At 35.8% G+C, this 14,097-nt stretch overlaps 1 protein-coding gene across 1 annotated transcript; it reads right to left on the reverse strand.

Moving 5' to 3' along the window:
- Nucleotides 1-2,695: 2,695 nt before the first annotated feature.
- LOC141284437 (uncharacterized) lies at nt 2,696-13,771 on the reverse strand. Its single transcript, XM_073817413.1, has 4 exons — nt 13,132-13,771; nt 12,875-12,878; nt 10,475-11,136; nt 2,696-3,708 (listed from the first exon to the last, which is right to left on the reverse strand). The coding sequence occupies exons 1-4, from the start codon at nt 13,611-13,613 to the stop codon at nt 3,069-3,071; spliced, it is 1,788 nt and encodes a 595-aa protein (XP_073673514.1). The 5' UTR covers nt 13,614-13,771; the 3' UTR covers nt 2,696-3,068.
- Between the last annotated feature and the right edge of the window lie 326 nt (nt 13,772-14,097).

Here is a 14,097-nt window from a genome sequence, read left to right on the forward strand (position 1 = left end):
TAGTTTTAAATGGAAACATAATTTGGCTTTTTTTAGCAGTGAGGTCACTACACTAGTCAGTGTTTAACACTCTTCACTATGTCAATGAGCAGTGAGTAGTCAAACATATATAAAAATATATATATACACACACAAACATATTGGAAACTCATTTCTGTTACTAAAGCACTTTTTTTTTCCATAAAAAATAAAGTTAAAACTTTTTTTTTAATTAGGTTTGGTCTATCATTTGTCCCATTGTTTAAGTCACCTTTAAAATGAAAAATTGGGTTTGTGTACTTGTGTAGATATAGTATTTTTTAATCATGAATATTTTGTTTTTGACCATGAAACCAATACTTTCTTTTAAATAAACACCTGCCTGGGGGGAAAAATTAAGGTAGTCAATGGTAATCAAAACTGTTATTTATTTAATTATTTATTTGATGGGGACAACAGAAACAAAACAATTGCTTAAAAGCTAATTATTATCTGTAGTCCCTGGCCAGTTCATAATAGTCAATGTAAATTAAAAAGTAAACACATAATCATATCAAACAAAAAGCACAAGTATGACATTTAAAAAAGAAGAAGAAAGATTTACAGGGTTGAAATAACATGACAGTTATCAAAAGATGATACATTTTAAATTGGTGTGTGATCTGTTTTCATTTGTTTCTAGTAGATAAATGTAATGTAAATTATTTAAGCAAAGTTTGAGATAATAGTTTCAAATAGTTACAGGGATGGTTTTCTTTATTTTAGTGGAATAAATTATAGGACATTTTTCATTGAGTCGTGTTCATTGATATCATTCAGTAATCATGTTACTCACAAATGAAAATAGAGCATGAAAGTACAATCCGGCAAATGAGAATAATTTTATACAACCTTATTACTCAGTTATTTGTTTTACAAAACAGAAAACAGTATTAAACACATTATTAAACTCTCTCTCTCTCTCACACACAAAGAAACACAAAAACGTTTGTTTTTGTATCTTAATAGGGACTTCCCATTGACTATGTTACTTGATTATGCTATTCTGTTTACTGTAGTCCCTACAATGTACAGTAAAAGTGAAACCACACACACACACACACACACACACACACGTTTGTTTTTGTGAATTGTGGGGACATTCCATAGACGTAATGGTTTTTATACTGTACAAACGATATTTGCTATCACCCTACACCTTCCCTACACCTAAACCTAGCCCTCACAGGAGACTGTGCATATCTTTACATTCTCAAAAAAACGTATTCTGTATGATTTATAAGCCTTTTGAAAAGTGGGGACATGGGCAATGTCCTCATAAGTCACCCTCTCCTTGTAATACCTATGTCATACCCATGTTATTACACCAATTTGTGTCCTGATATGTCACAACAAACACAACACACACACACACACACACACACACACACACACACACACACACACACACACACACACACACACACACACACACACACACACACACACACACACACACACACACACACACACATGTTGGGTTTACATGTTTTATGGGGACATTCCATAGGCGTAATGATTTTTATACTGTACAAACCGTACTTTCTATCGCCCTACACCTATCCTACACCTAAACCTAGCCCTCACAGGAGATTTTGCACACTTTTACTTACTCAAAAAAACTCATTGTGCATGATTTATAAGCCTGTTTCCTCATGGGGACCTAAGAAATGTCCCCACAAGGTCAAAATCTACTGGTATTCCTATCCTTGTGGGGACATTTGGTCCCCACAACGTGATGAATACCAGGTACACACATACACACACACACACACACACACACACACACACACACACACACACACACACACACACACACACACACACACACACACACACACACACACAGTTTCTGTGAATTGTGAGGATTTTCCACTGACTTCTATTGTTGTTATACTGACCAAACAATATTTTCTATCCTCTAACTCTAAACCTAAACCTGTTTTGTTACACTTTCAGATAAACATCATTTAGTATTGTTAACATTTTTTTTTCACTTAAATAATCAAGTTTTGCTATTGTTATATTCCATTTGGTCCACAATGCAGCATAAACAAGAACACACACAAATTTATTTATCTACTGAGTCATCTGTTTTACATGTTTGTTTGTTTTTCGTTTTATCCACAGAAGAACAAATATACAGAGACAAGTACACAAAACTTACAAAAACACCAAAAATCACCTTTTTGTTGATCACGTAAAAAATAAAGTTTTCTTATTTGACCCTGGATCACAAAACCAGTCATAAGCTCTCCATTGATGTATGATTTGTTAGGATAGGACACTATTTGTCTGAGATACAACTATTTGAAATTCTAGAATCTGAGAGTACAAAAAAAAAAAAAAAAAAAAACTGATCTGTACTTAATATCCTAATGATTTTTGGCATAAATAAGAAGAAAAATATTATTTGCACCCATACAATGTATTTTTTGGCTATTGCTACAAATATATACCTGTGCTTCTTATTATGACTGGTTTTGTGCTCCAGGGTCACATTTGGCATATAAAGAGTATATTCTTTGAGATAAACGTAACACTTTCTATGAAGCCTGTATTTATAATACACTATAAGGGTATTTTTAAGGCATTATAATAAATGCATAATGCATTATAAAAAAAAAAAAAAAAAAAAAAAAAACTTAAAATAAGTTGTATCATCTAATGAGTATTCATAAGAACAGTTTTAATGTATTATAATGTTTAATGTATTATATTGTATGATATAGTCCATTATAAACGAATTAGTTTTAATATGGCGTCCATTGCGTGTTATAAAAAATCAAAATCTTAAAAGTTACAACCTTAAATACGCAAGCATTATAATGTATTATAATTGTTGTTATGATTATTCATGAGATGATTTAACATATAAGGTTTTTATAATGCATTAAGCATTCATTATAATGCCTTAGAAATACCATTATAATGTATTATAAATAGTGGCTTCAAAGAAAGTGTTACCGATAAACCTTTCTTGTTCACCACTTGTACAATATCACTTTTGCACTTGATCAGCATGTCCGTTTGGTGGCATGTGCTATATATCACACATAGTTCTTTATGGCATAGCCACTGTGGGTGTCAGTCTTGGTTAAGGTGTATCTCGGTGAGTAGTTGTGGCGCTCTGGTGGGCAGCTGGTGCAGAGAACCGCCCCACCGACAAACAGAAAGCCTGCCGTGACCCATCCCACATAGAGCGCCGCTCCCATCTCCCTCTTCAGTGCTTCATGCACTATGGGGTTATGAAAGTCTCTGATGATAGAGTCGGCCGTCCAGGACACGGGCACCACGGCGGTCAACCCAGAAAGCATGAAGGTGATCCCAGAAACCACCACGATTCGTGCTTTGGCTCGCGGGTTACTGAGGCAGTTTGTGCAATCAGCCCCAACCAGAAAGATGAGGAAAGCCAAGCAGGCCAAAGCCATGGTGGTCACGATCAACCCGCGCGAAGCCTGCAGGGAAGGATCCAAATCCAGCAGGGCGTCATAGAGCTTACACTGCATCTGACCGATGCGCTCGTACACACACGTCATCCACAGTCCCTCCCAGAAGACCTGAGCCACCACAATGTTTGTGCCGATGAAGGCCGTCACCTTCCACATGGGCAGAGCGCAGATGATGATGGTTCCCGCGAAGCCAATCATCGAAAGAGTGATTCCCAAGACCTGCAGAGCCATGGAGAGGCTGGGGAGGATAGAAAAGAGAGACAACCATTGGGAAATTTTTATTTTATTTTTAAGAAGCAATGTTTTAAATAACTCACATAAAATGTAAGGAATTAATGTTTGCTTATAAAACCACCGCTGGCTCTGCACCCCTTTACCTAAATTCATTACTTCAGACTTATGTGCCTCTAGAAGCTTGCGTTCTGCAAGTGAACGGTGCATTATTGTGCCATCGCAAAGAGGCACAAAATCACTTTCACAGACTTTTACATTACATGTACTCTTTTGGTGGAATGACCTGCCCAACTCAATCTGAACAGCTGAGTCCTTAGCCATCTTCAAGAATTGGCTAAAACACATCTCTTTCATCTTTATTTGACCCGCTAACTCTAGCACCCTCTATTCTAATTCTATTCTAAAAAAAAGGCATGTTATTGCTCTTTAGTCCTCTTTTGTAAGTCGCTTTGGATAAAAGCATCTGCTAAATGTAAATGTAATGTAATGTATATATGAAAAAAATATTTTTCTTTCACTAGGGGGTGGTTTATCAAAGTACAGGTGTATCACGGTGTGCTGGGGATGAGGAGCCAGATGGAAATACGCAAGAGCCAGGAGTACAACAAAACAAAGTATTTAATGAAACAAACAGGAAACCTGGGCCTGTATTCACAAAACATTTTATCTTAGCACTAAGAGTTCTCCTAAATAGCAGTAAAAGTTTTTAGCTGAGAGTTTTCTCTTAAAACCTATTCCCAAAGCTGCTGAGACAAACTTTTATTAAGGAATAGAATGTAGTCTTAAGCTAAGAGTAAGGGCAGGGTTGACCTTGTTGCTGTGCCTGATGTCAGCATGCTTATTTACTATGCACGCAGTGAGTGGCTGATAGGAGAAGGGTCTCTGTCAGAGATTTGTTCATAGAAATATTGTAGAGCACGATATTAAGTTGCCATAATCAAATAATTTTTTTTTTTTTAAATGTTGCCATCAAGATTTAAAAATTTAGGCTAAGTGTCACAAATTAAACAAGTATATGTTCAGCTGATTATCAGCCTATTACTTATGTGTTTCTCATAAACAATTAGCTGATCTGCATATAAACAGCCTTTTTTATTGGCAGAAAATCAATCATGGCTAATAAGATATGCAACTGTAAAAGAAAACCAAACTGAACACAATAACAGCTGTTACTTCTTGCCCAACTTGTAAATGAAAACAAGGATATAATCAAAGGAAAATATGGAGTTTGAACAACCTCCAAAGCCAAAAAATTTGCATGGGAAAAAACATGTGTGCAAATAAATACAGATTGTTTCTAAAAAAAAGTTTAAGTTCCCAGGTAGATTGCCAGCAACAGACATTTTAGGATAGTTGAGATTTGGTCTTAGTGACTTGAGAGTCCTCTTCACTGCTCCTAACATTTCACAGATTTAGGAGTTAGTTTTAGTGCTAAAACATTTTGTGAAATACTTTTAGAGCAAAAATTTATAGGAGTCCTAAATTTAGGAGTGACACGCCCATTATTTTTAAGATTTTCTCCTAAATCGGCAAGTTATGAGCTACTTTTAGCCTTAAGATGTTTTGTGAATACGGGCCCAGGAACACAGCAGCCATGACATAACTTTAAGACCAGGGGCCGTATATATAAAGCTTCTCAGAGTCAAATTTTAATCTTAAGTGTTTCAAAATTCTAAGAGTGACGTAATTTTACTCTTATTTCTGGACTTAAGATAAAGAGTGATTCATAAAAGTTCTTAAGTGTTAAGACTATGGTCTCAGCTCCTAAATTATTTAAGAGAGTTGGAGAGGTCTCCTAACCTAGTTAGGAGTAACACAATGGCAGCAAAAAGGAGGAAACACACACTCAGTGTTGCCAGATTGGAAATGTCCAAGTATCGTACCAGAAGCTCAAAATTATCGTATTTGGGAGAAAATTATCGTATTTTAGTCAAACGTTCAAAATAAAGATATTTATCTAGATGTTACAGCTATTTCTCCTTTTTAGCACTCATTTTCTATACCTTATTGCAATGCTAAACTAATTATCTTACCCGAGTCAAACGTTCAAAATACAGCTATTAATCTAGATGTTACAGCGATTTATCCTTTTCAGCACTCATTTTCTATACTTTATTGTTAAACTAACAACCTCAGTTTTGAAACAACTGACCTAAGTACGACAGGAACGTTAACTTGTGCTAGTGAGAGAGAGCCATTCTCCACGATGATTGGTTGAGAAGACGTAAGATTGGATGAAAGGCATGCGTAACACACGTTCACGTCTCCTCACAATCATGAAGGTAGACGTAGAATCCACACAGCTAGATCTTTGAGAATAGAAGCTCTATAATTACAACGACCATGGTGTCACAAAATTCTGAAATTATCGTACATTGTGGTATTATTGATCGTACATCGTACAGAGGTCAAAATTATGGTACAAATACGATAATTATCGTACGTCTGGCAACACTGCACACACTTTACAATACACATATGACATATTGGAGTTATATGATGATATAGAGTTGATCAAATGATACAACCGTGACCATCAAGCATTCTTTAATGTATTTATTTTTGTAATTGACCAAGTAATAAGCATAATAACTTAATCCACTCTACAAATCAATGCTCTAGCTGCAATAATATGTTTGTTTGTTTATTTATTTTCACTGGAAAATTTGAAAGATTGTAAAAATGCAGCAAAGCACTGGTGATGACACAGTAAGCAGGGTCTTAAATATTGTGACACTAACCTTACAAAACACATCAGTGACCAAAAGTGATGTGTGGAGGGTTTTAATGACCTCACATTTCACTTAAACCATCAAAATATGAAAAAAAAAAAAAACACTGATCAATGTTGCTAACTGCTTTCAATTGAAAGTAGTTAAAACAGTCACACAATGTAGCTGATGAGGATGAGGACATAATGGCGAGTTCACTGATCTATATAATATAAATATATCAGTGGGAGAGTGTTGTAATCTAAATAAGGTTTAGTTTCAAAGTCTCAAAAGGACTTCAACAAATCCCTTCAAGGGGAAGGACGTCAACAAATCTAGTGACAAAATCACTAAACTGTCAACATTGACATTGAATACAACATAATCAGTTATTAATTTTGTGTTGGTCCTCTCTTGTTTTTGCATGTGTTCATAATTTCTTTGTAGGACAGCAATGCCAAAAAATATGACACATTTTACTGCATTATTATCAAAAAAATAAATAAAAGTAAAACAATTGACTCCAAGCAAATATGCAATATGCTTAAAAAATCAGTAACACTTTTTTCTCTCTCTTGGCCACAACTTAAAGGCAGTTTATTGACTTTCCAACTGACCGTCAAACCATGCTGCAAAACAAGAAACTTTTAAGTTAGTGGGCTTTCTTTGAGTTCTTGGAGCTGTTCACATCATTGCTCCAACTGTAAATGAGACATGGATTTCAAAGCATTAATAATAATTTGTGATAATTTTCCACAATGCAAAGCATTTGTTTAAATATACTGAAATATTAAATAGTGTCTTAATTAAATGTTTGTATTGTAGTTCCATCAAATAATTGGTGTTGTGCTGCTGTGACTCACATGAGCAGCTCACTATTGGCTGATTCAGAGGTCAAGGGCGGCCATTTTGTGTTTCAATCATTGTAGTCCTTAATTTACAACACTTAAGTCAGAACTTAAGAATCAGTCTCAAACTTTACTGAAAGTTGCTTTTAGATTCTTTATAAAAGTCTCCTACTCTTAAAAAAGTCCTACTTCTTACTAAGAATTTTTTGACACTTAAGTCAAAGTTTAAGACTACTCTTAAGAGCATTTCTTAGAAGTTTTATACATACGGCCCCAGACAATGAAAACTGAGGAACAAACAACTCTTAAAGGTTGGCACAGGGGTGTGGCATGTTAACAAGACAGGTGAAACTGATTAAAGCTAATAGGGGGAAGTCCAAATATGGGCAAGGAAAAACCAATACAACACAGAACAACAGGTGGAGACAAAGGGAGAAACCAACATAAGTCCATGTGAGGGGGGAAAACACTAGGAAACACTGACAAGGTGACATTTAATTGGAATTTGTTCAACTGAGACATTTGTGTTTGGATCATGAAGGAAACCGATACTGACTGTAGACTAGATTTCTCAACAGAGAGCTGCTTTTATTTCTGTCTTTGACATCATTTGTTTACATATCCAAGAATGCAGTGCATGTGCTCCAACATAAAAGAATTCATATGTGCTTTGTTTAAAAAAAATACATGGCATTTCCTTGAAGTGGCTATGTGAAATAACACAGTGACTCTGGACTTTTGAAAAGGGAGATATATAAGAAATGATGCTTTCACTGTAAGCAAGGCCAGGTTGTTTGTGTATATAAGCCTGAGAACTGTGTAACACGAACCTTGTCAGGAAGCTATAGGCGGGGGAACTGGTGTTTAATTTAATAACTGAAACGCCTAAACTCTGTTTATATTAACTATGAATTCAAATGTGTCATATAAAGAAGCACTTATGTCACATTGCCTATTTACATTAATAACTCTTTGTAGATGAAGAAGGTGAAGAAACGTGTAGTACAGGTGAAATATACATCGTCATCATAACCCTAACCCTAACCCTAACCCTAACTACAGTTACTTAAACTCACAGTAAAATTGCTATAATAGAAATTGATTAAAGAAAAAAAAAAAAAAAAAAAAAAAAAACACACGCAGCTATACATCATCTTGTTCTCAGCATGCACGTGGTTTGTTGACCTGACTAATAGTATCAGTAGGTGTTCCTGCAAAGCAGGTTTTTCTAGTGTTGTGTACTCTGTTATAATACTCCTACCAAACCAGAGTGAACGCAGTAAAGCAAAATAATACAAATAAAATAAAACAACCATCAAAGATTTAGGAAACATCTTTAATTATAAAATTCATATAAGTTGTCTCAAAAATGGTACATCAGAAAAAACATTCTCCACAACAACTGTTTATGCCTGTATGACGAATCAAATAGTGACACGGATACATAATCTTTGACCAAAGTCAAATCAAAAATGGTTAATATTACAAAATGATCTCCATCCACCACTAGGTGCTCTTTCACCACTGAGCAGCAAAAATTATTAGTTTTTGGCTGTAAATTCAGTTTCTCAATACAAAATCAACTGTAAAATCCCATATAGAAGGCCGTTTTCGCCACTAAATAAAAAATAAAAAAGGTAATTGCAGCTTTTTGTCTCAATTCTGAGTTTAAGTCACGCAATTCTGAGGAAAAAAAGTCAGAATTGTGTGTTTTTATCTCACAATTATAACTATTTCTTGCAATTGTGAGTTTATATCACTCTGAGAAAAAAGAATTGTGAGTATTACGCAAATTCTGACTTTAATACTTGCCTACAATTGTGTTTATATCATACAATTCTGAGAAAAAAGTCAGAATTGTGAGTTTTTATCTCACATATTTTACTTTATTTCTTGCAATAGTGAGTTTATATCATGCAATTTTGAGAAAAAAATAATTGTGAGTTTATATTTCGCAATTCTGACTTTAACTCACAAATGCAAGTTTAAATCACAATTCTGAGAAGAAAAGTCATAATTGTAAGTTTTTACCTCACAATTCTGACTTTATTTCTTGCAACTGAGTTTATATCATGCAATTCTGAGAAAAAAAAAGGAATTTATATTTCACAATTCGGACTTTAGAACTCACAATTGCAAGTTTATATCATAAAAATCTGACTTTATTTCTTGCAATTGTTTTAATGTCATGCTATTCTAAGGGAAAAAGTCAGAATTGTGAGTTTTTATCTCACAATTTTGACTTTATTTCTTGTAATAGTGAGTTTATATCATGCAATTCTGAGAAAAAAAATTGTGAGTTTATATATCGCAATTCTGACTTTAACTTGCAAATGCTGGTTTATATCTCACAATTCTGAGATTCTCAGAATTGCGTGATATATACACAATTGCAAGAAATATTAAGTCAGTGACTAATAATAAGTCAGAATTGTGAGATAAAAACGTGCAATTCTAAGAAAAAAATATATATTGTAAGTTAATATTTCCAATTCTGACTTTGGAACTTGCAACTGCAAGTTTATAGCACGCAATTCTGAAAAAAAAAAAAAAAGTCAGTTTTTATCTGACAATTTTGACTTTATTTCTTGCAATAGTGAGTTTATATCACACAATTCTGGGAACTGTGAGATAAAAAGAAATACATTCATGTTTCACATTCGAAGAAAAACTGTTTTGTGAACATATCTTTGAAAAATTTGCATTTAGACTAAATGTCAGCCACCGTAAGATTGGGAAAGTATTTTCTTGCAACTGAAATACATCTTAAAATATATTTTGGTATATGAAGGTTGAAACAAAATATATCTTGAGTTTCAACATATATTTAGCATATATTGAACATACTGTAAATATATTAAAACATAATTTTTGATTAGTAATATGCATTGCTAAGAACTTAATTTGGACAGCTTTGAAGGTGATTTTCTCAATATTTAGATTTTTTGCACCCTCTGAATCCAGAATAGGATAAAATAGGATAGGCTTTGCAGTTTGGGCCTGATTAATTAACATAATACCACACATTGTTATTAATAAAACAAGTGCCTTTTCACAAGCATTTACAAAAGAGAATTAAAACTGTTAAAAAGTGCTCTAAAAATGTATCCCTCACTATTCTGTCATTTAAAAATCAAAGTACAAAATTATCTTTCAGATTGTTTTCAAATGGTGTCAGGTCTAGATGTAGGTCTTGGAAGGAGTAGGAGACCGTGATATTGGAACCGTGTGTCTTAGAGGAGCGTCGTCCCCACTGGGTGGCTTTGACATCTTTATAGGATTGTATATGACAGACGTTGAGCAGTTCTCTTTTGGTGGACAAGAACTGCAAAGCAGCCCCCCTCCCAGCACCAGGAGGAGCCCTGTGGCCCAGCCGAGGTACAGCGAAGCCCCCAGCTCCCTGCGCTGAGAATCCAGTAAAAGGGGATTGTAGAAGTCATTTATTATAATGACGGCGGTCCAAGACACAGTGATAAGGCACAGAACTCCAGAGACCATCAATAGCACCCCTGCAACAATGGATGCTTTCACTTTTCCACGTTCCTCAGTTATGAAGTTGGTGCATTTCCCTGAGACGAGTGCCACGAGAATCCCAACGATGCCCACCAGGATGGAGAAGACCACCAGGACGCGAGCAACCTGCATATCGGGGCTCAGCGCCAGCATGGAGTCGTAGACCTTACACTGCATCTGTCCGGTGCTCTCAACCACACAGCTCATCCAGATCCCCTCCCAAAAGACCTGAGAGGTCACAATGTTGGTGCCAATGAAAGCTGTTACTCTCCACATGGGAAGTGCACACACAATTGTTACTCCAATCCAGCCGAACAGGGCCAGGACACAACCCAATAACTGCACACCCATAGACGCCATCTCAGTATCAGTCTAAGAGGTAAACACGCCGGATTCAGAAAAAAGCATGCTAGTCCGAATGAGATTCTGCACAAACTGAGGCAAAGCAGCTTTGTGGGATTCTATGCGTTTGTGACAATAAAGGGGTTTTAAATATACCAGAGATCGGTTTACGGTCCTTTGTCAATTTATATATGGAAGAGATAGTGTTTTTTGTTTGATTACACTTGTTTGGAAGCATACTGAAAGCTTTCAACAGATTGAACTCAGTGTTGTTTTACTTATCCAGGTTCATTTGGAGTACAATAATCAATTTTACAATGCTTTTTGGAAATGCTTTCTAAAAGTATGTGACCCACATCCTTTTGTTAATATTCAGACAAACGCCTATGCTAGTATCACCGTTGACCTCGTCTAACCGGTTTGGGAGGACCTGAAACCAACGTTTCAGCAAAACAACTCCAAAGTGTTTTGGTTGGAATAGAGATTCATTGTTTTTCATTGAATGATTAAAACATGCTGCTTTCGAGGGATATTTAAATTATGTGCTCACCTGTTTATTTTGAAAATATGCTAATGTGCTGAAATGGATTAATGTGAATCTCAAGGATGGACTGTGATTTTGGCATGCCCAGGGCATAGATATTTCAAAAAAGGCCCTTCCTTCAATTGTTTATACCGGTTTGGTCCACCATATAGCAATGACACAGACACATTTTGAACAAATTCTGATTATTAGTATAATATTATATAGGTCTGTATCTACATGTACTGAAAACATGGCCATTTTGCTTCCCTAGAAAAGCTGACAGAACTTGTTAGGTGTGGTTGTAGCTTTAAAAAAAAAAAAAGTTTCTCGTGCCTCCTTGTTTCGCCTCGTCATAGATCTAGTGATTTTACATTGATTTTATTTAGCCAGGAAGCTAAGAAGCTTTTTATTTTTATTTTTTTGCTTGCAAAACCACTACTGGCTGCACTTTCACCACTGAGCAGCATAATTTAATTTATTTATTTTTTTGGTTATTTCAACAATGTTCACCCATTTAAAAATATACACTACCATGGATGAAATATTACTGAAGAAACAATTACTTTTGCTTAGTGGGCCTAATTTTGATCAAATTTCTTTCAATGAAGTAGAGACGGACTGAACATGCATTATAATTGTTTATTATTATTATTTCTTGACAGCATTGCTTAAAACTGGTTTTACAGGTCGTTGCCAACATCTCTGTTGCTATTTTCAACAGTTTAGTCACCATTAGAGGTGAGCTTGATCTGTAATGTTTTCTTTGATGTGAGAATAATCAGTAATGTCAAACTATAATATGAAATGATGTCAAAACAGTATCAATAAAGACTTTTACAGAACCATTTATTTTAATAAACAAACAAACAAACAAACAAACAAACAAACAAACAAACAGTAAGTCAGATTTACTGATCAAGACATCTTTGTGCAAAAATGCTCATTTATGTTGTTAAAAAATTAAAACTAGGAGAGTTAATGTACATTTTATAAAACCATAGCCATTGTGTTTTATCAACAGGTAGATATTGTTCTTTTTTCTGATTAATGTAACATCATATTAAACATAAATTACAAAAACAGCTTGTTTCTTAACATTTCAGAACATTTCAGATCGCTTCCCTGAGTTTGATTCCTCTCATCACATTGTAAATGCACACTTTTCTCTTTCAATGATCTGGATAATCACAGCACACAATCTCAGTAAATAAACTATGCCATATCAGACACTGTCCTTCTTTCGTTTCTCCTTAGGGGAAAAAAATCCGGAGGTGAGAATAAAGAGGTTTGACGAGAAAAGGGTCTTTGTAAGTAGAAAGTCTTTGCAAGTGTTTGATTTCTTTTAGACGTATGCTCTGCTGGTGGCAGTGGATCGTGGCTTATCGTATTTGATGTTGTAGTTGTCCTTAGGCGGGCAGGAGCTGCACAGAATACCTCCTCCAAGGATCAGCAGTGCAGCCGCACCCCATCCGATATAAAGAGAAGGCCCGAGCTCCCTCCTTTGGGCATCTGTGAGAAGGGGATTGTAGAAATCTCTGACAATGGTGTTCGCTGACCAGCAGACGGGAACCAGGACCAACACTCCAGCGATGATGAAGATCACACCACTGGCGATAGCCACCTTTGCCTTGGATTCTTCCCTCTCCACAAAGTTGGTGCATTTTCCACCGGCGATCCCCAGAACGACCCCAAAGACGCAGATAATGATGGCAACGATCAAAAGCGCACGAGCAGCCTGCAAGTCCTGAGGTAAAGCCAGGAGCGAGTCATAGATTTTGCACTGCATCTGTCCTGTGCTCTGGACCACACAGTTCATCCACAAGCCCTCCCAGATGGTCTGTGCAGTCACAATATTGGCCCCAATGAACGCAGTTATCTTCCACATGGGAAGGGCGCAGATCACAATCGCTCCTATGAATCCAATCATGCCCAAGGAGAGGCCTAGGACCTGTCGACACATAGACACCATTTTGCTGTTCTTTGCTCGCCTTTGCTGGCTTGGAAGTAAATGTTTGTCCCTCTGTTTATTGTGGTAATGACTTCTGTGCCTTGTCTTCAGAGTTTTAAGATTGTCTCAGAAGGGAGGAGTCCAAGTTAGAAACCGGGTGAAGGTGAATTTTCAAGCCTGACCAGATTCCCAAGGTAGTTTCGGTGAGATGGTCATCAACAAGGAAATGAACAATAAACGTCACACAAAACAATGGAACCAAGTCGTCGACCGAAAGGATTGGGGAGATATCACACACAAACTTGTTGAGATTCAAAACAAAAAATAAGAAGCTAAAAATAAAACTAAGAAGTATAAGCCTATCAGTGGAGTGATGGCAGGATGAATTAAATGCTTTTTTGATATGCATTATATTTTAGTTAGTTTTCTTTTCTTACTTCTGTAATTGATATCTAAACTGAATTTATTTCCTGTAACAGTCCAGGCAGAATTCATGGTGCTTTCC

The sequence above is a fragment of the Garra rufa genome, chromosome 14, assembly GCF_049309525.1.
Source record: "Garra rufa chromosome 14, GarRuf1.0, whole genome shotgun sequence".
In the NCBI taxonomy this organism is placed as follows: Eukaryota; Metazoa; Chordata; class Actinopteri; order Cypriniformes; family Cyprinidae; genus Garra; species Garra rufa.

Excerpts from the sequence above, each read along its gene's own strand:
- LOC141284437 (XM_073817413.1), bottom strand. The coding sequence starts at position 13,613 with ATGGTGTCTATGTGTCGACAGGTCCTAGGCCTCTCCTTGGGCATGATT. Across the intron at positions 3,709-10,474 it reads CACACGGTTCCAATATCACG|CCTCTCCATGGCTCTGCAGG; the intron begins GTCTCCTACTCC and ends TATCCTCCCCAG.